This window comes from Sceloporus undulatus, chromosome 1 (assembly GCF_019175285.1).
Source record: "Sceloporus undulatus isolate JIND9_A2432 ecotype Alabama chromosome 1, SceUnd_v1.1, whole genome shotgun sequence".
NCBI lineage: Eukaryota > Metazoa > Chordata > Lepidosauria > Squamata > Phrynosomatidae > Sceloporus > Sceloporus undulatus.
Genome location: NC_056522.1, coordinates 215,347,102 through 215,371,512, shown reverse-complemented (window position 1 = coordinate 215,371,512; position 24,411 = coordinate 215,347,102). Strand labels below are relative to the sequence as shown.

The 24,411-nt window shown below is 38.7% G+C and overlaps 1 protein-coding gene across 2 annotated transcripts in view; it reads left to right on the top strand.

Moving 5' to 3' along the window:
* The window catches only part of PSMD14 (proteasome 26S subunit, non-ATPase 14), a 63,462-nt gene that overhangs the window by 27,032 nt on the left and 12,019 nt on the right, over positions 1 to 24,411 (top strand). For both annotated transcript variants that reach the window (XM_042477838.1, XM_042477846.1), the window contains exons 6-8: positions 6,628 to 6,698; positions 7,911 to 8,061; positions 20,590 to 20,697. In XM_042477838.1, the coding sequence (XP_042333772.1) occupies positions 6,628 to 6,698; positions 7,911 to 8,061; positions 20,590 to 20,697 (330 nt within the window). The remainder of the gene's footprint in view (positions 1 to 6,627; positions 6,699 to 7,910; positions 8,062 to 20,589; positions 20,698 to 24,411) is intronic.

Below are 24,411 nucleotides of genomic sequence, written 5' to 3'. Positions count from 1 at the left end.
TCTAAGTCGAAAAATTTATGCCCCATGGGTAGACTTATGGAAGGGTCAATGAGTTAATGCTAATAAATTTTGTGAAAGAAGAAGTGCCCACCTTCCTCTGTAGCCTTGTAATGGCTCCCTGTTTGAAGCCCCGGCTCGCCTCTCCTCCTCTCTCCCTCTGTGTGTGTGTGTGTGTCTGTTTCCCAGGCTCTCAGCCTTCCTGCTGAGCCAGACCTAACTAGCCGCTGCTTGAGAGAAGGAACACAAAGAAAGTATGCCCAGGCTTGTTCCCTGTTTTGCCTGGAAGTCTTGGGAGTAAGAAGGAGAGAGAGAGAAAGCCCTGTCCTCTATTTTTGAAAGCTATGAGTCTTGGGCAGGGGTAGGCAACCTACGGCCCGCGGGCCGAATCCGGCCCGGCGAGGCCTTGGGACCGGCCCCAGCCCGGTCCTGCCACCGATCGCCGCCGGGGCCTTTGGCCTCTCACGCGAGGGGGCAATTGTCTATAGAAGCCTCAGAAACATGCATTTATATTAACATTTTTTAAAAAATCAACAATTTTTTTTCATATGTCCTCCATCTTTATTTAAAAGTGTCCACCATTTGAAAATTTTGTCCTACATTTGTCCCGGTTTATTTATTTAATTAATTTTTAAAAAATTATTTAATTGTTTATTTTTTGCCTCCGGCCCCCCAGTTGTCTGAGGGACAGCAACCCGGCCCCCAGCTCAAAAAGGTTGCCTACCCCTCGTCTTGGGGGTGAAAAGCAGAGAGAGAGAAAGCCCTGTCCTCTATTTCTGAAAGCCATGAGTCTTGGGGGTGAAAAGCAGAGAGAGAGAGAGAAAGGCCTGTCCTCTATTTCTTCAAGCCATGAGTCTTGGGGGGTGAAAAGCAGAGAGAGAAAAAGGCCTGTCCTCTATTTCTTCAAGCCCTGAACCTTGGAGTCCTGGGGGTGACAAGCAGAGAGACAGTGGGGTCAGCCCCCTTTTCGCAAGCCATGTGCTTCGGAGATGCTTTTGGTAAGGGGAAGTGTGTGTGTGTGTGTGTGTGTGCGCGCGCGCGCGCACTGAGGTTTGTTTACCCTTTTCCATGCTGAGACTGATGCTTGGGAGAGGTCCAGAGAGTGAGATATAGGGAGGGAAGTGGTACTTTGTTTCCCCCCCCCCCCACTTTAGATCTTTTGTAACATCCTCCAGTGTTTGCCCCTCAACTTATCCACGGGTCATATCAAAATCCATGATTTTGGATCCAAAAACTGCCCTCGACTTATACATGAGTATATACGGTAACTCTCCAGTGGTACAGAGCTACTCAGTTTATACCTCAGTGTCAAAAGTTGCAGAAAGCTTTCAAGTAAAAAACGCTGAATGTGGGATCAGAATTGCATCCTATTTCATAATAATAATAATAATAATAATAATAATAATAATAATAATAATAATAGGATTTATTTATATGCCACCAATCACAGGGAATCCGGGCGACTTACAACAGAGGGGATAATAGACGGTTCCCTGCCCTCAGGCTTACAATCTAAAAAGACACGACACAAAAGGAGAAGGGAATGGTGAGGAGGGAGGGGATCAGGTCCAGCATTCTTCTTTCCCTTTGAGGCCTTGGACCAAGGCAGATGGACTGGAGGGAGGGCTCTTCTTCTTCAGGCTAGCCCTGGTGGAGCTGGGCCTGCCTGGTCAACTCCCTCACAGGCCGGAAGATGACAGTTATGGAGGGAGGAGCCTCTATCTTCAGGCTAGCCCTGATGGAGTTGGGCCTGCCTGCTCAACTCCCTCGCAGGCCAGAGGATGGCAGTTATGGAGGGAAGAGTCTCTTCTTCCAGGCTAGCCCTGATGGAGCTGGGCCTGCATGGTCAACTCCCTCATAGACCGGAAGATGACATTTATGGAGGGAGGAGTCTCTTCGTCCAGGCTAGCCCTGATGGAGCTGGGCCTGCCTGGCCAACTCCCTCATAGGCTGGAAGATGACAGTTATGGAGGAAGGAGCCTCTTTCTTCAGGCTAGCCCCTTTGGGAATAATTTTATCAATAATTACTCTTCTGAGCTTGTATTAAGAATCTTTTGAGTAGCTGTAATTTGTTTAGACCAGTGATCCTCAAATTTTGGGGGGTTTCTGCCCTCTTTCCTATTAGGCAACAACCCTACCATACCCCAGCGTCATCCCAAGACAAGCATGGTGGGACTGCTTCCTCACCATTGCTGGTCCTGTTTAGTGTAGCAGCAGCCGGTCAGTGGTGTCTACCTCAGCTGCACCCAGCTTGCCACCACCTCCTCAGCCTCTCGTTGCAAATACAGCAACAGCCAGGATGCCTGTGCCAGCCTTCGAACAAAAGGGAGACCAGCTGGTCAACTGCTTGGTTACTACTCCCAGAGTCATCAAGGGAGCAGCAACCAAGCAGTCAGTCGAGCAGTGACTGAGAAGCCTCTCATCCACACCAGCTCTTGCCGCAAAGCTGGCACAGGCGAGAGGCTTCTCGGTTATTGCTCAGCCAGCTTCTCTATTGCTGCTCCTAATGTAACTGGAAGCAAAGGGAGAAGCTCCTCTGCAGTAAGGAAAGGCTCTCAAGCCTTCTTCACCAGGGCAGAGAGGCACACAGTTGATTTTCCACATTTTTCCCTGTGAGGAAGGACACTCAAGCCTTTGCCAGCTGACTTCCCACTTTTTTCCTGGTGATTAAGGACTCCTAATCCTTCACTGAGGACAGAGGGGGCACAGCTGATATGTAGGGGGTTTCCAGAGACCACAGGATCTGGACTGGAGATTGTGTGGATAGGAAAAGGGAGAAATTTTAACTACAGGAGCCATTCCGAGGTGAACAGTGTTTTCCAAGAATTAACCGTCAATACTCCTCCCCCTTCTTCCCAAGAGACATGACTTCTCCACACAGCTTCAAGTCACACAAACACCCAAACTTGGTTCTGCCACTTCTTCTCTTAGCCTGTCCAATGAAAGAAGGCAGGAGGAGCAGTGCAGCTCTAGCCTCCTAGTTATGTTATAGCAAAGCTCACAGAGTTTAAGCAGGGTCCCAAATGTGAAAGTTCCTTTTGCTGCCACTTCTCCCTCATCCATGTGCTTGAACTCCTTGCCAGTGAGGCCATCTGTCCCAAAATGCTGCCATTCTAAGCCACAGAAGCAATGCTCTATGCTTAAATCTTGCAAGAGTTTCCCAACCACCATGGTCATTGCTAGTGAAAGACAAAGTTAAGGAAGTGAGCTCTCATGGGCAGGTGAAGAGCAGGGGACACCACCAAATGATCAGCAAGGCTGCATGTTTAAGGGACCCTGAAAAGAGAGGTTTCATGCAACCCTTATCCCCACCATACTCCTGAAGGCTGCTGGTTCCCCTTGTCTTCCTTGTGCACCAATATTTTGACTGAAGTCCCCCCCCCCCCCACCCCCTTTTTTCTCACTACCCCCTTCGATCTTTCTACCACCCCCAGAGTCACAGTCCCACCCACTTTGGGAATCACTGTTCTAAACATTCCTATTCTAATTAGATAGGATAACTATTTAAATGAGTAATTTTTATGTCGTCACATGGCTTCATGTCAACTTTTACTTATAACATGCTATCATAGGGTTGTCTTGGCAAAATTTCTTTAGAGGAGGTTTTCCATTGCCTTCCTCAAAGGCTGAGAGAGTGTGCCTTGTCTAAGGTCTCCTAGTGTGTTCCTATAACTGAGGATTTTTTGAACCCTGGCCTCCTGGAGTGATAGTCCAGCACTCAAACCACAGCAGCACACTATGCACAAATACTGCTTGAGTATAGAGATTTATAAATCTCAGTTCAAAATGTAATATCTGTCAATTTAGATAGCTTTAAAGGAGGATTAGATAAATTCATGGAGGTTAGGGCCATCAACCATTAATGATCAGAATGGTTGTACATCACCTCCTGCATGAGAGGCAATATGTCTCTTCATGTCAGTTGCTGGGGAACATGAGACAGAAAGTGCATTTGCACTTGTGCCTGCTGGCAGGTTTCCCATAAGCAACCGGTTGGCCACTCTGGAAAAAAAAAATGCTAGATTAGATAGACCTTCAGCATGATCTGGCATAGCTCTTCCTACATTTCTGTATGCTACTCTTTAGAATAATGCTGCAATGGATTTTATCATTAAATGGGTGTTGTTGTCTTTCTGTTTGTCTTTTGTTTTGTTTTTTGAAAATATAAAAGATAGTAAGATCATGCAAGTATGAGAATAATCAGATATGAAATCCCAAGGATTAGCCTAGTCTACATGCTGTAGATCCTGGGAAATGGGATTCAAAATGACGTACAGTACAATAATTTAAAAAATTAGAACTAAAACAATGATGATCAAAGTTAAAAAATAATTAAATATTACCAATATTAAAATGTAAGTTAAAAACAGCATAGTTAAAACCAGTACAAACCACTGAAGCATTAAGACAGCCCATCACACTACCCAAGTAGAAAAGAAGGCAATAAGTTGTTTGGGATATATCTAAACATTTGAGCATTCCTGAACCATACTTGGACACTATCCTTTGAGTCATGGATGCTTTTATTTAGATTTCCTTCATGGCAGGGGGTTGAACTGGATGGCCCTTGCGGTCTCTTCCAACTCTATGATTCTATAAGGTAACTTGGTTGTAGCACTTATTTGAAATCCTCTTCATACAGAAGCTCACGTGACACCAACATTGAGGTTATTTCAATGATAGGTAATGACCGTCCCATTTTGGGATAAAAGCGGAATATAGATCCCTTGAATAAATAAATAAATACAGTCGGGTTTACAGTTGCATTTTTCAAAAATTGATATTTTTGAGAAGTCAGTCTTTAAAGACAGCCTCATATATATATACATACCGTTTATATATTACACTGTGATAATTGAGAGGTTATGAAGACAAGGAAAGCTGGGCCCAAACTTTTTTTTAAGGAGATGTTAATGAATTGTTTTCTACTGTTGGCAGCAATGTTTCTGTCAGAACTCCCAAACTGAAATCTGACCCATTGAGGCAGGAGTGGATGAAATGTTATCCCAACATTCCTCCCCATTGGCTGTGCTCACACTTTTTCCTTCAAGATGAATAAGAATGTTTCCTCTCACATACAGTACAGGTCTTGGTTACTTCCTGTTCATCATTTCTCTTTTCTTGGATATAATTAGCACCAAAAAGCAGTGCTGAACAAAAAAGTAGTTAGCTACATCACCATGTGCTTTGTTGACTTGAAGATATGACCCAATGAAATTCATTCAGTGAATCGTGACCTCTGGACTGTGCTGTACCATTAAATAATATTTTAATAGGGTGTGAGCAACTTTTTCTTGCTTAAGTACTTCTTTGATAAATAGCAATAAATTAGTGAAGTTTCCTTTTCATTTGCCCTAAGGTGAAGAAAGACCCAGTTTGAAGAGCTCCGTAGGAGAGTATGTCAAAGATGATGGAAGAGCATTGTTTCTTTGTCACCATCATTGTTACAGAATAGGCTTGTTAATGAATTCTCACTTGTATCCTGTCAGATGTCATATACTCATTACTGTTCCAAAACAGTAGGGTAGACTTTACTTCATCCATTTAGCAAATGCCAACACTTATCTGAGGAAGGAGAAGTCTTTCACTGGTATTATTATCAGGACCGCCAGGAAAATGATGAGGTACATGCTGGCCTCTTCTTGTGTTATGGGATACTCATGAGCCTCAAGGTCTTGAGCAATCTTGTTAATTTGGATTGTAATCAGATTTACTTATAAATTTAATGGACTATATTTCTTGCTGATGTATACATACTTGATTGATAGAAGATATTTAAGTCCCACAAATAAATTTGAAACTGAGATGATAGTACACAGAAAATATGGAAGCTCAACAGAACAAGGAAAGAGTATATTGACTTCCAGTTATTGATGGGGATCATGCGAAAAACTTTTGAAACAGACACTAGAATACATACGCATAGGGATGTTTAAATTCTTCTTCTTTTAGTTAAAATGTTGACATTTATAGTATTTTATAAATCCATGTAGCTAACTTCTGGCAAACATGAAATTAAATCGTCTAGTCTGTATGATACAGAAGCTGTTAGGTTGGGTTCGTTTAACGTCAGCCTCAGGGCAGAGTGGGGGGTGTGGTGGCTGCATAACGCATGCCTTGACTCCATCCCCAAGCTGCCGTCATGCTGACCAACCATATGGTGGGTGGCGTTACGGCACTTCTTTGGCATGGCGGTCAGATGACGAATGCCAAAAGGAGTGCTGGAAATTGCTATGGCAGTGGCAAAGGTATCCTTTTTCCGACTCCAAAAGGAGCTGCATTTTGCCGTTCTTTTTAGGGCCAGAAAAATGCCGGATCAGGGCCACGCTGTGTAGTTGCCGCAGCCCTGATCCAGTGAGGAAAGGGGCAGCAGGACGCCGCTCCAAAGAGGTGGTCTGTGTAGCCCCTAGGTTTATTTTAATACAGTTCCTCTGAAATCAGAGAGTCTTAAGTTTAGTTATGATGAATTTGTTCCATTAAGTTCATTGGACTAATATAGTCTGGATCCAACTCATTGTGTCTGAAATTTAAAAGTTTGTGCTGTTCCTAATGTGAAAAGTCTATAAGTGACTATATGTGCAAGTGAATTTATGTTTATAATTGCTACTGTTAACCTGTTTCCAAATGCAGGGGGTCAGTGTAGAAGCAGTTGATCCTGTGTTTCAAGCCAAAATGCTGGATATGCTAAAGCAAACTGGAAGGTAAGGGAGTTGTATGATTTGTTTTTATACAGTCGGCCCTTCTTATACACGGATTTTTTATACATGGATTTAAGCATACACGGTTTGAAAATGTTCCAAAAAAGTATAAATTTACCTTGATGTTCCATTTTTTATTAGGGACACCATTTTGCTATGTCATTATACTTAATGGGACTTGAGCATACACGGATTTTGTTATACACGGGGGATCTTGGAACCAAACCCCAGCGTATAACAAGGATCCACTGTGTGTGTGTGTGTGTGTGTGTGTGTGTGTGTGTGTATGGAAGTTAGTAATATACATGCAAACTCTATTTGACCATTTGCTAGTATCAAAGCCAATGTGATTTTGTTCCCTCTTGTCCAACTCATGCAACCTGATACATTAGTCCCAACCATAGGTTTTATTTAGTGAGAAGGCTCAGTAGAATGCATCCAACTGAGTACTTTTCAAGTTGCCATTTGTTTTTGGAAGAGGGGGGCTGTTTCATTCCATGAGGCAATCTGCAGCTGACAGTTTATATGTTTGTACTAATATAGTACAAAAAAGCCTATTACCATGCTAACTCTGGTTTTTTACCCCCAGCTATAGTGTCCCTTTGCACCACTCTAAAGATTTCCTGATGAAAAGACATAGAAATATTTAAACAAAATTTGTGGCTTTGCTTAGGTTCTCTCAACAGTTGTCATCTGCTTGCTCAGATTTTTGTACTGCAGCAAAAACTCCAAAATTAATGTTAACAAAAGATTCAACAGCTGAGCAGAATAGTGCAAATTGCTTTTTGACCAAGTTCCTAGTCCCACTGCTGTGGTTTAATTGATATTTAATCTTTTCCCGTCGCTTGTTCCTGTCGTCCATGTCTGAAATGGACATTCTGCTGTGAAAAACCAACTCTGGACGTCAGTGAGTTAAGATCAGTTATTTACTGAAGTGCTGAAAGGGTAAAAACTGAATTGGAAGGTGTGGTAACAGGGTGAAAACTGAGACCCTGACCTATTGATGTTAATATGCACCCCTTAATGATAGCACTCCTTCATCACATGTTTATGTTTTGGCCATAATTTGTGAGCTTTAATTTCAAGGCTTTTATTGGTGCTTTTCCCCTCACTTTTGTGTTTTCTTTCTATAATGAAAATATTCTTATTTTGTTGCCGCTTTTTGTTTTTTTGCTGGAGGTGGTCATGAATCTCTGAATTACTTCTTTGTTTTAGACCTGAGATGGTTGTTGGCTGGTATCACAGTCACCCTGGTTTTGGCTGTTGGTTGTCTGGCGTGGATATCAATACACAGCAGAGTTTTGAAGCCCTATCAGAACGAGCTGTTGCTGTAGTAGTGGATCCCATTCAGAGCGTAAAAGGAAAGGTATGTTGTTAATTGCTATAAAGGTTGTGTGTGCCCACCATGTATGTTTCCTTAGGCTTTAAGTTAAAACACTACGTAGCCCTTTTGGCTTATCCTATGTGTAACAGTTTATAAATCATACCTGTCATGTCAGCATTTCATTAAGTGAAAATGTGTAGAGAGTGTATGTTTTTTGTTTTAAAATTGCAGAAATAATTTGAGAGATACATAATGTGGCTTAGCCTGGTTCTATAACTGCTATCATTGTTCTGTTCCCTTGCCCTTGAAGAATTCTTTGACGTTTATGAGTGAGTACCTTTGCTTAAAAAAAGAAAATCTTAGGCCTGCCATCTTCAATTGGAAAGCAAGTCCCATTCAAGTGATATACAATATGTCTTTTGGTCAACATTTTATTATCACTTTCTAAGACCAGTAATCAAAGCTTCCTATGCTATTCCTATTCGGGTGCAGTATAGGATAGTGACCCCAATTAAAACAAAATTATAATGCCATTTATTTATTTTAAATATTTCTATAATTTTTACCATTTGCAGAGATCCGAAAGCATTTAACAATAACACAGTGCGGGGGAGGGGGATACCCAGTGAGCTACATTTAGTCCTTCTATGGATAGAAATGACATTCGTACTTTATGGAAACAGAACATGACACTTTATGTATATTCCAAATGTTTCAGAATAAAAACTTCCCTCAAAGACTTTGCAGCCATTCACATTTTAGGGTAAAGTTTGCAGATGAATGATTATGTGAAATCATTATGAAAAGAGATTAACTTGCAAACCATATTGGGTTATAGTTTGTCCTTTGTTGAAATCTCTTTTGTTCTTGTTTAGTTCTTTTTTTTTTTATTTCTTCTTAGCCCCATATGCCATTTTCCTATTTCCTGCCTCATGACAGCAGGGAGCAGCTCTATTATCACCTTCACAGAGCTGTCTGCAAATGTGAGAGGCAATTCGATTTTGCTCAGCCACAGGGAGAGTGGATTAGAAAAACTACAGAAGATACAGAAATTGGCTAGGTGGTTACTGCTTTAAAATACTGCTGAGGTGTTTTGTTTGAGCATGCTCTTCTATTGTATTATAGAGTAGTCATTAAATTAATAATATGTATGACATTTTTATAAATATTTGTAGTATTTAAGTTGTGTCAGTGATTCCAGATAACCAACTCTAGTTGCTGTGATTCTTGAATAGTGAGATGGTAACTTGCATGAGTATCATAATAGTAATATATACTTAGATTTGTTGTTAATTTTCATTTTAAAGGGCAAGAGTGTTTCCACATGTATTATAATTTTAATGATAACAAAAATGCATGAAAAATGAAGAGACTTCAACAAGTATTTGTGTAAAATTGTGCATTGGCATATCTAGATCTGCTGTAATATCTGCTTTCAGAGAGAGTGGGCAAGAACATGAGAAGCATTTTTCTGATGCAACATTTATCTGCTGTTTGTTTCCCCACTTGTTTATGGAATTTCTCCTCTGGTACAAAGCACCATGACTTTTGTACTGTTTCAGAATTTCTAGGGCTTCATGTAGGTTATTTGCTATTGTTTCAGCCAGGTCCAACTATTGCTTTCTGTAGTGCACATTAATAATGTGGAAAGAGCTACTTGGTCTTGTTCACTGCAGGTTTAATTGGCACCTTTTGGAATGAGTGGAAGAAGGAGACGTTTCTTAATATTAATACTAGGTAGCTCTTGGACATTATGATTCCTTAAAGGAAGTCTTATGGAGTTGAAGCTTTCCTTGCTGCAGCTGCACATGATCCAGGCATAATGAAACCTGTAAACTATATGTGCAGCAGTTTCTTATCATTTGTTAACTCATGGGTCTGTCTAATAAAGTCCCAACTCTGGTTATACCTGTAAATCACCTATCTTGCATTTGTAATAGGTTGTGGGTAGAATAGGGGCTTGGACTTATCCAAGCAGAGGACAGGATAACGGGTTATGGTTTTGTACTCTTCCAGAACTTAGTTGTTGTTTTCCCTTAATAATCTTGTGTTAAGTTTAAAGCAAAAACAAAAATAATTTCCTGGTGAAATTAAAAATGGTTTTGAATTTGTAAGCCAAAATGGGTATTTTCCTATGACAGTATTTGTGCTTGTCTCCTAAGTCTTGTCCTGTCTGCTGCTCAGAGCCTTGTCTATTGAAGAGCAGACAGTATTCCAGAATCTGTTGGTAGATCTCATCCTGTTTACAGTGGTCCCTTGGACAAGTGTGTAGTATTTGGTGGTACTGTATAAATGTTTTATTGATCACAACATGGTGATTCCATCTTAAGTATCTGCTGCTCTGGGGGCTGCATTAGGCTGATGTGAGATAGATGTGAGAGTCTGATAGGAAGAATCTAATGTTCTGGGGCCTGATTTGTAGGAAATGGTTTCAAAAAGTGAAAAGATGTGGGTGGGAAGGTATCAAATCACTTAACAGATAGGTACTCCTGCTTCAAACCTCCTAAGGCAGGAATGGGGCACTCCAGATTTTTTTCAACCACAGTTGCCACATTCCTTTATTGTTGCCCATGCTGGCTAGAGCTGATGGCAATTGGAGGCCAAAACAGCTGGCCAGCCAACTGTTCCTTCATCCTGTTCTTGGAATTTCCTTGATAAAAGCCTCAGAGACTACAATAGAGAACCACCTCAAATATCTGTTCTTCCCAATTGCAAAGCAGTGCATGAAAAAAAGGAAATAATATTGGTAATCCGTTTTGCTTCTTCCACACACATTCTGATACTGTTTTTAAACTGTTGTGCCAGATTACTTATATGAGAGAACATGCATCCTGGTCATTATTTTCCATGAACATCTTGAAATAGGCTAAACTGGATCTGGACATGAACTTGACTTCTGAAACTAGTATAACAGGCTAGAATAGAACTAGCATAATGAAATAGAATCCAGTACAAAACTAACTTGGATAAATTTCACCATGTGAAAATGATTATGTAAACGACTGCACCTACCAGAGATATAACATGGTGACAAAGTGATGCAATTAGTGTAAATCCCCATACATGGGCACTTGTCACGGGATTGGTTGCTCCATTAATCTCAGTTTGTCTGTTTCTTATATATTTGACAGGTGGAAGTTGCCGCATTTATTCCTACTTTAGAATTGTACTTTAGTTCTTGATTTTCACATAACTCCCTTATGTGAAGGGATCAAATTTGATAAATTGAGAAGTGATTATGCTTAATTGGAATTGCAGCATTGTTGGCCATGCTTATTTTTTCATTCTTCTTTGGGTAGTACTGAGTGGAAGGATCCATGAAAGCAGCTCATCCCCACCCCTCAGGAGCATTTTACAGTACTGTACTGTACAATCCTATATAATGCTATATAGGCAGAAATAAGTCCAATTGAGTTCTCTGAGTCTTATTCCTAGGGAAGCATGTATTACCTAGCCAGTGTGGTGTAGTGGTTTGAGTGTTGGACTATGACTCTGGAGATCAAGATTCGAATTCCGTCTCAGCCATGGAAACCGGGATGCTTTGATTGAGATTTCCTGCATGGCAGGAGGTTAGACTGGATGGCCCTTGTGGTCTCTTCCAACTCTATTATTCTTTGATTCTATAACCCACTTGGGCATGTCACACATTCTCAGCATTAGAGGATGGCAATGGCAGACCCCACCTCTGAAGAAAATTGTTTTAAAAAAGCCATAATAGGTTTGCCTTAGGATCACCATAAGTTGGAAATGACTTGAAGGCACACAACAACAAAGCATATGCAGAATGACACCCTATGTTGCTTAAAGCTCACTTAGGTTTCTTCCATACAAGAAGAACTGAAGATGATTTTTTTTAATGCTGGTTTTTTTACTACAGTTTGGTTTCTGGTAACTAGAGCAAAATCTTTTGTATTACCCAGCAAAATATCATTTATAATAGTGTTTCCCATAGGGCAGCAAGCTATCTCTGTAGCAAGGCAGTGGAAACAGCGTGGGGGTGGGGGATTTTCTGTGCCAAGACGTAAAACTAGAGTTGTGGTCTGCTACATGGTATCCTGCCTAAAAGTACCATGATAGATCACTACTGTCAGGAATGCAGGCACCATCAGTGGTTCTTCGTCTTCTCAACACAGTTTGTCCACTGTCTCCCATTATATATTTCTTCCCTTTGCTTTCCCACTCGTGTCTCAAGAATGCGTTAACTGTATTTGTTTTCATTTTTTAAAACCAATTTGAGTCCAGGTATTGGGGGAGAAGGTAGGTATAAATGAATACATTATTATCAATTTCAGCTGTTCCTTTACTCACATTCTTTTGTTAAAATTTGGTATAGTCATTCTTTCCTTCATAAATCTTGATTGAGGAAAGAGGGAGGAGGTAAGAGTATGGAATACTTGGTTTTTAGGCTTTCTTTAAAAAATGCAATGTCTGCTATATTATGGTTAGATATAGATTAAACCACATACTTTTCTATATGTAAATTGTTTCACAGTTTAGTAGTGTTTATATACAATGTGTTAAGCTATACACTGAACACTGTCCTTTCTTAAGCATGTTATTCTTAACCTGTCTTTGTTTTAACTGGTTTTGGGCAAGTAGAGAGAGATTAAAGAAACAGTTAAGAGGGATGTTAACCAGATCGAGAAAATTCTGTTTATTCTCTGCATTATTGTAGGCTGTGTGACTGACACTTTCAGATCTTCTATAATGCAGGAAGATGTCTTTGGCACAAATCTCTGGCTGCTTTGAAATGCAACTTCAGTTCTGTCAAGTTGACAACTTGGAGCTGAAGCTCTCATAAGCTTTTTCTTCCAGCTTACTAGTGAACTTCAACTAGATTGATTCTGGAGTGCTTTCCCTCCCACCTCCAATCAAATAATCAAACTGCAAGATAGATTTCCAAAGACTTAAGTCTTGATCATATTAGAATGTTAGGATACCCATATGAAACAGTTTTATGGGTTGCATGTGGATGACTTATATTGCACGAAAGCTTGATACAACTAAAGTCTGATTTTACTATTACAACAACTTGTCTTTGAAGACTTTTTCTGTTTATAAAACAAATCCTAACCACATGAATGGGTACAGCTAAAGCTAAAACTAACTTTTTGAAATACAGTTCCCAAAATGCTTCTCTTATCAGCTGTAGTTTATGTATTACCATGACAAAGCCCAAATGGTCTTCCGGGAGCCCTGACAGTAATCTCCCGCCGCCCCCGCCTTCCTGCATCGGGTGACACCAGCCCCAAGGATGCCACTGTATAGTTCATGCATCTGATGAAGTGAACTGATGTCCATAAAAATGTGTTATAATACAGTTGTTACTTTTTCAGGTACCACAGACCTCAGTTTTGCTACTTCTCTTTCTCCCTAATAAAACAAAAGAAAATGGTTATAGAGGTCAATCCAAGCTTACTTCAGAAATGGGGGAAACCAAAAATAATATAGATAACACAGAAAGACTTCAGTGTTGTAAACAAAGATAAGCAGTGCTGAGGTATATTTAATGTTAGTTTGTGCATACTAACTCAAAGTCCCATTTGCTAAAAAAAGATTATCAAGAAATAAAATCTTTGCCTTTAGTGAAAGTTGCCAGTTTCACAAGTGTTATGTCTGATAAATGATTTGTGTTCAGTCATGACATTCAAATTCAGTATTTGCATGTTTTGTGGAACTAGACATCAGGTATGTTCAAATGTAACAATCAGCCAGAAGTCTGTCTTATCATGAAGAAGCAAATGTGCTGGTACACATGGCTTGCTCATTCCCATTTGGATCTTACAACAAGCAAGAATGAGAAAACTAAAGACTTTTTTTCTATTGCTTGTGTGCTGAGATGTGTTTCTCCCCCAAAAGCTGGAGTCATAAGTGACACTTGTGAATAGCAAGTCAGAGTTGCCCTTGAACCCCAGATTATGGTTATACGTATGTGAAGCAGACCAATAGCTCAGTTCACCCAACCGAATCATGAATAAGCTACACAGAACCATCTCATTTCTTTCCCTGTCTGTATACTGTAGTTTTCTGTATACTGTAGGCCATAATTTTCTGGGTTGCCTGAGTCATCAAACTTTGGGAAATGAGATTTAGAAATCGTAGCTGTTAGATTTCTTCTCCTTTTGCATAAACACTAATTGTTTTGGGTATTAAAGTGAGCTGTGGTTAAAAAGATGGAATACACGGTTATGGTTAGTGCTAAAATAGGTAGCTGAGAGAGAAGTTATGTGTAAAAAAAAGGAAAAGGGGATAAGGAAGTGTATGATCATCTGAATTGAGCCAATATGTATCTCCAAAATTGGCTATGAAAGTCAAGTTGTGATCCAGTTTTAGCATTCATATGATATAACTATCTCTGTCAACATTGATGTACATATAATCCTTGCATATTTGTGGATTTTATTTCATTTTGAACTGTGGAGGTGTTTCAATAGATGTTATAATGAGATATTTTATTCAGTATATGAAACCCCTGCATGTGGTGAACTTTTTTGCTTTAGTTTAGTAACACTGAGTTATGCTATTTAGATAAGGCAGAAGCGTTTGGTTGTTAAACTGCAAAGGTTATTTCAGTTTATTTCTCTTCTCCAGACCAAGAAGTTCCAAGTACACTTTTTTGTTTAAAAGTATTAATTTTTAAAAGCCTTTTACCATAGTGGATGTAGAATAATCCATCTATCTTCATTAAGGCATATAGCCTTGAAACTTGTGGTTTTGCTACTTGTGGGGTTACAGATGCATGCCTTCGCTTGTCAAGATAAATGTATTATTCTGTAGCTGTCTCCCCTCCTAGTATAGTTATTCAGGTTGCATGGTAGACCTCACCAAAGCAAGCAATTCTCCAAGGATGAAAAAGAAAATGTACATACTCCTAGGAATCTCTTTTCCAGAGCTAAAATTGACATTTTTATAAATAATTTCCATGTAGCAGACCTCAAACTCACAATCACAGCAATTCAGTGATATGCATTTGGCATGAGTCAGTTTCTGTTCTTAGTGCTTTTCATTGAAAATGGCATAAAAAGTAAGATTTCTCTGAATTTTTTATGCTGTGGGCTTACAAGAGACCAAAGATGTTCTTCAGTTGTGATTGTCAAAGTGTGCATGGCAGCATAAATAACGAAGTGGTCATAAACCTCAGCTGCACTTCGAGGGTCATGTGTTCCATTTAATTTTTAAAGAATCTAGAAACCAACTAAGCAGTTGATAACAGGTCAGTTGCAAGTGATAAAAGAGATTTTAGATGGGACATTACTTCTTCCACACCTGGCATAGCTACATTATATCCTCTGCATAGCACTTCTTATGCCGTGGTTTGTTTCTTCGTAAACATATGGCATGAACAATAGCTGGATGCTTGCGTTCCAAAGCAGCATAATGCATTTTTAAAAGACAGGTTCCATATGTCATAGGATTTGAGGAGGGCAGGTGTGTGCTGTGAAAGTATTGATGAAAGATACAGCTTCACTTGTGAAGTAACAAAGCTGAATTAACTGATTGCAGCATCACTTTAGATATTATGTTAAGAATATGTCTTCCCCCAGTGTTATACCATGTGTCGATATTTACAGGGTAGCAATCCTGAACTATATGGGCCTGTATAAAAGCTGTAGCCCTCCAGGAAAGATATAAAACTTAAATGGACACATACCAATATGTTAGAGAATGAGATTGACTGAGGACAGTAGTTGAAAAATATGGACTGTTAGGTGTTTCTCATACAGTGATAGTTTTTAAAGCAAACACATGCATATATAGATATAGTTTTATTTTGTACTGTTAGCTTCCAAACATTTAATATCTGTTTCCAGACACTGCAGTTATTAAAGGATCTTTTATTGTGAATTCGATGCATTCCATAACCTGATTATATATGCAAAGCCAGAAGGAATACATATTTTTCAGGAAAATATAAGGTTATATAAATGTGTCTTCTGCTTGGCTGTTATATCACAGTTTGTTGATCTGGAGTATAATGTGTACAATTCACAAATTTGTCTGATAACAGAAAGTGGTGTGTGATTGTGTTTATTTTACTAACCAGTATATTCACAGCAATCACTTCCAAATATCTCTCCAGTAAAGATGTGTTAATTACAAAACAGACAAGGTCTTCTATTATATTAAAGCTACTAACAAGAAGACAGCAGGAATCACACATGTAAATAGCATCATCAACCCCTATTTTAGTCCTCTGTTTTGATCTGTGAGTTGCGCATAGACCAAAGGTGCTATTAAAGACTCACTGTATGAAATAGGCAGCATTATATGAACAAAATTTATTCAACAAGAAAACAGACCTTTAACATGAATTTAACAAGCCTGAGAAATTATAAACTATCATATGCTGCAGATTCATGCAGTGATAATAAACAAAAAAAAGAAAATAAGAGGTTTCCTTAAGCTAGCCAAACCGCTAATGGTTTTGTTATAAGCTGTCTAGTGCTGAAGTGACCTCTCCAGAGTCTCAAGGCACTTGCACCAGGCAGAATTAAATTGTCCAGTTGGTGAAAGGAATAACAGTACGGTATAGGATGCAATAATAAAAAGGCCACCTTAATCTGTATACTTATTTTTAAAACACACATACAAAACCATCCTGTAGTGTTACACCCTTTTGCTGGGAAAGGGGATTCAGCAAGAAGTCTTTGGGCTGCATTTTAATGCATTTGCAAATCAGTATAATCAAAGGAAGTAGGGTGGTCTAAAAACATTCAGCTGTTTGCAAAAATCCATGCAAAAATTTTTCTCTTGAATTGATCTTTGAGATATGTCCTCCTGTGTAAGTGTCCATCTAATTTCTAATTCTAAATACAAGGTTACAACATTGCTTTCCTTGCATCACACAGAGCTTAAAAGTACACAAATCTGAAGAAGACTTGAGGTACCACATATACCCACCAGGGCTTTATCCTTGAATCTTATTGCAGCATAATTAACACCTCCTTCATCCATTGCTCATTAGTACACTGGACATTAATGAGCCTATTTATTTTGATACGATTCTCTAAAGAAGGAACTCGTTTGTTCTTGCTGAGCAAAAAAAAGCAATTATAAGATTGCACAGAATTCAAAATGTGGTAGGGTGTGTTGCTGCATTTATGCTTTTTATTGCATCCCTAATCTAATTTTAGGTTGCAGGTTGTTGAGCATGTTAGTTTTCCTTAAGACAGTTGCTATAGTGATCTCAGTGAATTCCTTTAATCTTGATGTAGTTAAAAAAATCTTTTTCTTATTGGTTGTAACAATGTTAAGTAAAAGCAAAATGTCATTGAAGTTGTATTTTTGTCCACTAGTTTATATGAATTTAGTATTCTTTAGTTCATAATAGAGTGCAGTTATGGGTATTGATAAGTCCTGGAAGTCTGTTGCAGACCACAGGCATACAAGCCAGAACAGTTTCCTCCTCCAGAAATATATGTGATTAAAAGCACAGTGAAATAAGCAAGTTCATTAGTGCTGATGTTTAGAGAGATAAAACTGTAATCACTCTATATAAATAGAAATAGGCAAAATATTTGAAACTTTAATACAGCAAAGCTGTTGAAAAATGATGTGTATTTGTGTGTTTTCCACAGCAGACCACTAGATGGCTGAAGACATTTTATCATAAAGAGCACCCAAACATGACCTTGTAAAAATGGGCCGTTACAGTTGCAAACCCTGATGCTTGGCCATTTGTTTAGTATGTTTTGCAGTAAGCTATCATGAAAAGTGCATATGGAGCTCGACTTTTAGTAGAAGCAATTTTGTTAGAAAATACCACTGCAATCTTGGATGGGTTCCATCTTTTCTAGTGGAGCAGTCAGTTAGAATCCATTCTAGGAGTATAAGTGTTAGTATTCTAAAACATGAAGCACCTTGTGAGTCTGATAGACTGCCAAATAATAATTGTATCTTTCCCCTCAGAGTGAATTCTTTATTTCATTTCCTATCAAGTAAACCTCTAGAGGACTACAGTGTAGAATATTTAGTTTTGTTTTTGCTTACTTTTTTATTTATGCTCCCTCTTTGCTATGGTTGGGCATTTGCAGGTGTTCACAAATGAGAACATCTGGTTCAAACACTGTTTCAAGAGTTTGGAAAATGGCTAGGAACCAGTGTTGTGTGGAAATGCTAGATTTATATTTAAAAAGTAAAAAATGGAATAGATCTCTAAAATACTACCTACTATGATTCTTTCCACACTATGGTCCTGGTAAACACAGAAATCCTTGCATGGAAACATCTATCTGCACAGTGAGAATGCTTAAATATAGAAGAGATGATTCAGAGGCAATTGAATAGCCATATTCAAATACTTAAAAGGACCATACAGTGGAAGATGGAGTGAGCTTTTTGCTGCTGCTCCATAGGGTAAGATTGGAACCAGTGAATTCTAATTATAAGAAAGAAGAGTCTGACTAAGCATTAGGAATGTCTTGATGATAGAAGCTTTTTGACAGTGGAACAGACTACCTTGGAAGATGAGGGATTTTCCTTTGGAGGCTTTAAAGAGTGGTTGACTGGTCCACTTCTGTCAGGAGTGGATAACCTGCACTAGCAGAAAGTTGATGACACTTGGGAGTCCTTTCCAACATCACAGTTGTGTGATTCTGGTGAATTATTTGCAGAGCAGTTCAGCCAAGAGAGGACTTATTTTAAAAAATGAACCCCCAAACTTTTAGCAGGGTGGGCACATGGTTTGTATATGTGCAATGTCAGCTGGGAACTGATATGAGCATAGTGTCATATGGTACATATTATGTCTTAAGAAAATCCATACATTATTTGTAGCTCTGTTCACTTTACTCATGATTATGCCCTAAGTAGAAAGAATGTCTTTGATTGTATAATGTGCAGTAAAGCTTATACTCAACATATGTATCACATCTCTGTGCTGTTATTTAGACATGAAGAACATCTAAGCACCTGAAAGTTTTTCCAACTTCCATTTCAGACAGTAGATGTTTAAACTCTAAGCTGCAGTTATTTGATATCACTGAAATAACAGAGGCAAAAATCTTCTGTATTTGAGGAACCGAATTGAGATAGATAATTCTTTTATTTTGCTGACTGTATTTCTTTTTGACTTCAGTTACTTTAGTTTAGTCCTAGGAAGGCTGATGCCTTGGTGGTGTTTCTGACTGCCTCATCAGTCTTCTTTATCTTTTCATTGTGCTTCATTTCATGAAGCCTCTTGGGAATGAGCCCTGGATACCTCTCTTCCCCTTTTTCTTAACACTTATTGGCCTCATTGTTTGATTGAAATGCTATTGTTATAGCAGAAAACATTTCTATGTAAGAAGACACAGAATAACAATGGGTAGTTCTTCATGTGCCCATTGCATGCATATATGTCTCATTGGTGTTTCCTTAGTGGAGAAGAATTGCCACAACAATTGGTTATCGGGATTATTCCATAGGGCAGAATGGACTCCCCCAGCTCCAAAAGAAATAAGAAAACTTTTCCTTTGGGAGTTTTGCTTTCCTCTTCAAAGTGTTCAAAGTACTTTACACATTTTTTATAAACTTACCAATCTGATGGTCACCACTACAGCATGTGTGGGGAGCTGATAGTAAGAACTTGTATTAAATTGTCAGTGAGAAAATATGAACTGGAACACCAGTTTCCTATTATTATTATTATTATTATTATTATTATTATTAACTTTTATTTATAAAGCGCTGTAAATTTACACAGCACTTTAAAAGGAAGAAAATAGATGTATTCGATGAATTTGTTTATATGCAATTATGTGCCTATCACTATAATCTTTAATACATGTACTGCCTGCCACTAATGAAAACTTTGCAAAATGAGTTTTGTAGTCATAATCTTCTTAGACAATAGGTGGACAGAGTATGTATCTTCACTGATACAGTTCTGTAGGAATGAATAAAAATAAGTAACCAGGTTCTGAAAGTTGCAACTATATGTAGTTACTATTGTAAGTGACCTTCATATACTGTACCTATATATATAGAGAGAGAGAGTGTGTGTGTTCCACTCCCTTTCTGTTCCTAGCCATGACATTGACAAGGTCGTCATAATCCATTCGACAGTTTATAGCCTCTTTCCTACTTGCAGGGAGTAAAAAGCATCTGACTAGAAGGGAATACATGGGGCAAGTTCCTTGCTGACTATAATTTTGTTGTCATTTCAAGTATTCCAGTGGTATAATTGATGTGACAGGGCTGGGCTTTAAACATAGTCCCTTAGCTTGTGCTCACTTTCAGGTTTAGCCTCCCTGTCATTCAATTGACTAGGTAAGATATAGGTGACAAACATGTTTTTAAAGTTACATAGCATGTGTGTGTATATATGTAAACTTAGCCATCAGAATAATAGAGTGTATCTCTAACCTGTTTGAAAAATATAGTAATTGGTGTTGCCTTACAATATTAGACTGGGTTGGTGTGCTGATGACAGAGACAGCAGGCGGTTCTTCTTTATTAATATTATAATTAAATAATTTTCTGGAAAAAGGCCAGAACCAGATGTGAGTTGATCGTGACTTCTCCACTGTTACTTGGTGTAATCGCTTGCAGTTTCTACAAAGAATTGACTTTGGCATCTTGTTTTTACAGGTTGTTATTGATGCCTTCAGATTGATCAATGCTAATATGATGGTCTTGGGACATGAACCAAGACAAACAACTTCAAATCTGGGTCACTTAAACAAGCCATCTATTCAGGTAAATTCAGTATTTGGTATTGGTGTGTTCATTTTGATGTATGTGGCTTCTTCCCATTCATTTTCTTGCATGCAGACACACACATTTTTGCTGTGATCATTTTAAATTTAATACCATAAAGCAACATTTATTTGAGAGCCTTTGTAGCTGAAGAGCAAGGAATAAATATTCCATATAAATAAATAATAAAATAAGGAGGGCCTGGTAGGCTGAGTGGAAATATACAAATACTTGAAAGTAGTTGTAATAATACTAAAAGGAGCAGCATCAGGAATGAAATGTTTTAAAAACTTGGGCTTATAAATATATAATAAAAGATTGGATGTTACTGGGGAAATCACTTAATACCAGAATTGCTAGAGGTGAAGATGTTGATAGTGAATGTATTTAACTTTTCTCATTGCTGTACTTCTGTTATAAGTTGTCATTATTGTTGAGATCACATGCAGATTTTTTATTCTGATGAGGTTATTTCAGATTCATGTTGGCTGACAGAAAGTAAAATACATCAGTGTGTTCTGTTTTAACCATTTTCTCTAAGCTTTCTTATCGTTGGTGTCAGTTTTTGTTATAGGTACAAGATCATAAATGTACATTGGGCTCCTGGTATCCACTGGGGCTTGGTTCTCACTCTCCCTGTGGATTCTGTAATCTGTGGATACTCAAATGCCATAATATACAATGGTGTAATAAAAAGACGTCCCTTATATAAAATGGCAAAATCAAGGCTTGCTTTTTGGAATATATATATATACACACACACACACACATTCAAGTCATGGATGGTGGGATCCATGGATAAAGAATCCATGGATACGGAGTTTCTTTGAAGTAACTACATGGAAAGTAGACACTAAATTAAGTATATCTCTAAATTGATGTCCAATAATATCCAAACAATGATACTTTTATTGGCATAACCAAAATGCACAATTACATGTTGTAAGCTTTCAAAGTCACACTGGCTTCTTCATCAGGCAAACAGGAGAAAAAAATTGAAGGTGTTAGTCATAGGCCTGCATTTTCTATTTCTGGTCTTAGTTCAGATGGTAGGGAGGGCTATTTGCAGGCTGGCACCTCCCCCTTTGGCCATGTGGTCACTGGTAAATTGCAGTTTGTTGTGTTCAGTTTTGGAGTTCTAATACCTTTAGTTCTGCAATGTTGACATGAGAAAATGAGTGGGCTCTTTCTTGATAAAAGTTAACATTATGCTCCTAGTTCCAAAACAGTATGTCACAGACATTTTACTGTCTTGTTAAAAATTATGATCTAGCCTTGTTACTTTTTTCATTGGTCCTTCTATAGACGAATATCAGCTTTGATCCTAGCTACAGTTAATGATAGCCCTCTTTCAGTATTTGAAGGGGTGTCACACTGAGGATGGAGCAAGCTTGTTTTCTGCTGCTCCAGAGACTAGGACATGGAACAATGGATGCAAGCTACAGGAAAAGAGATTCCACCTCAACATTAGGAGGAACTTTCTGGCAGTAAGGGCTGTTGGACAGTGGGACACACTCCTTCCTCAGAGTGCAGTGGGGTCTCCTTCCTTGGAGGTCTTTAAACAGAGGCTGGATGGCCATCTGTCTGGGATGCTTTAATTGTGGTTTCCTGCATGGCAGGGGGGTTGGACTTGATGGCCCTTGGGGTCTCTTCCAGCTCTACAGTTCTGTGATTCTATAAATGCTCACCAGGTTTCCTGTTTATCCAAGATGTGAATCTAGGCTTTGAAATATTTTGACAAATCCCAATGAAAAGGGGACCAAGTTGATGTTAACTACAGTGAGAATTGATATTGGGTCATTTGTTCTCTTTGGTTAAGTCAAAAGGGAAGGAACTCACTCTGTGTGGATGCTGTGGGGGAAGAACATGTAGTTGTACAATAACAGTGAAATCTCCGATAGGAGATGGTTGTATCTGGTCAGGATCCAAAGGGGCACATCTGCTGATGGAACTACTTCTGTCTGTGGAATGGGGAGGAGATCATATTTCCCCTTGTACATCTCAGAAATCTCTGGAGGACTAAAAAACACTCTAGACAGAGCCAGGAACACCAAGACCTGCAGGTGGTAGAGGGAAGTAAAAAGGTTCTTTTTGCATTGCCACTGCAATGTTGACATGGTTAAATGTAGGCTGCTGTGTGTAGGTCTGTTGTGTACATAAATGATGTCTGTATTGCTTTAATTTATAGACAGAGGAAAGGAAAACAAGTCAACCAAATATATTTCTGTGCCTTTTAAGACCTGTTATCAAACTCAGTGTACTGTTCTGTTGGCAAAAAACTTGCAGACCAAGGTGATTGGTTTTCTAGTGATTATGGTCATGTCACTTTTTATATTCCAGTTCCGCATTATTAGATATATGGATAAACAGAACTCCATGCAACTTGCAGCTTGTTCCTTAAATGAGCATTCCCTCATGAATGGTTAATGTTTTGCCATGATCAGTATCACGCACTAATGATAATTTTGTTGAAAATATTATTTTCTTTTTAAAAGTTTAAGAGGCTCGGTTAGTTGCCACCAAGAAGCCTAATTATTTCTCTGAAGATTAATTACAGGAGCACTAATAGCAACATATGCTGAAAGCATTGCTTTTCTGTTTGAAAACAGCATCATAGTACTGTTGAGCTGCAACCATAATCCCCAGCATTTGGTCTCACCTGGAAATTTCCTATCTAGCCATAGCTTAAACCGTCAGACTGATAATTCACAGATTTCTCTAACAGTAGCTTAACAAAATCTCCTGCAACAACGGAATTTTGGTTTTAATAAGGCTGAAGCAGATTGTTCTTGAATCAGTACAAGCTGCAGAGCATAATGAGTATGGAACAACCCATTATGTTTTTGACTGGGTGTAGGCAAGCCTGTGCATGTTTGTTTCTAGAGGATATATTAGTGGCCTGTTCAAGGCACTATGTAATGACTTCACATGGAAACCCCACAGTGTCATAGTGCTTCATTATTATCTTTTTAAAAGTTAAGCAGCTCCTTGTTCTCAGACCAACCATTAACAGCATACTCAAATTCTAAGTTTTCTGTGTATTCAAACACACTCTTGACCTGTTCTATATGCAAACATTTCCTTAAAATTACCATGAATTAAGCTGTGTGGTTTGCTAGAAACAGCTAGAATTAGAAAATCAGGTATGCCTGCGTGTGGCATATCTTGCAGTTGGAATACCACTGCCAAAGAGACATGCTGCTGTTTGGCTTTTAAATGCTGTCTACCATTTCAGCTGTAGAGACAGTGGCACATAACAAACACTCTACCTTTCAAAACCTAGCAAATTCCAGGCAAGAGTGCATGTCTCAACACATGTTGACATACATGGTATTTCTTTGTCTCCTAGCCAGAAACAATTCGACATGTTTATTTACTTGTAATTTGTTTTAAGACCTCTGAGAGAGTCATTCATATCTGAGTGCCTTTCATAGTCTAAAAATGATCTCATTCTTGTTTTGTTGAAAACTTTTATGGGTGTGTGTGTGTGTGTGAAATATTTTTGCCCATCTGCCAAAATTAAAATTCTTGACCATTTTAAGGCAAAATTACAAAATTAAGTATATGCTGCACTACATTATTTTTAAAAAATTATAATTTTAGTCTGTTGTACATTTGTCCTGTCTACTACTACGTTGTTGTTGCATCCTTGAAATGTACATTTGAAGTTTCAGCAATACAGATACAACAGAGAAAGCACAGAGAGATTGGCAA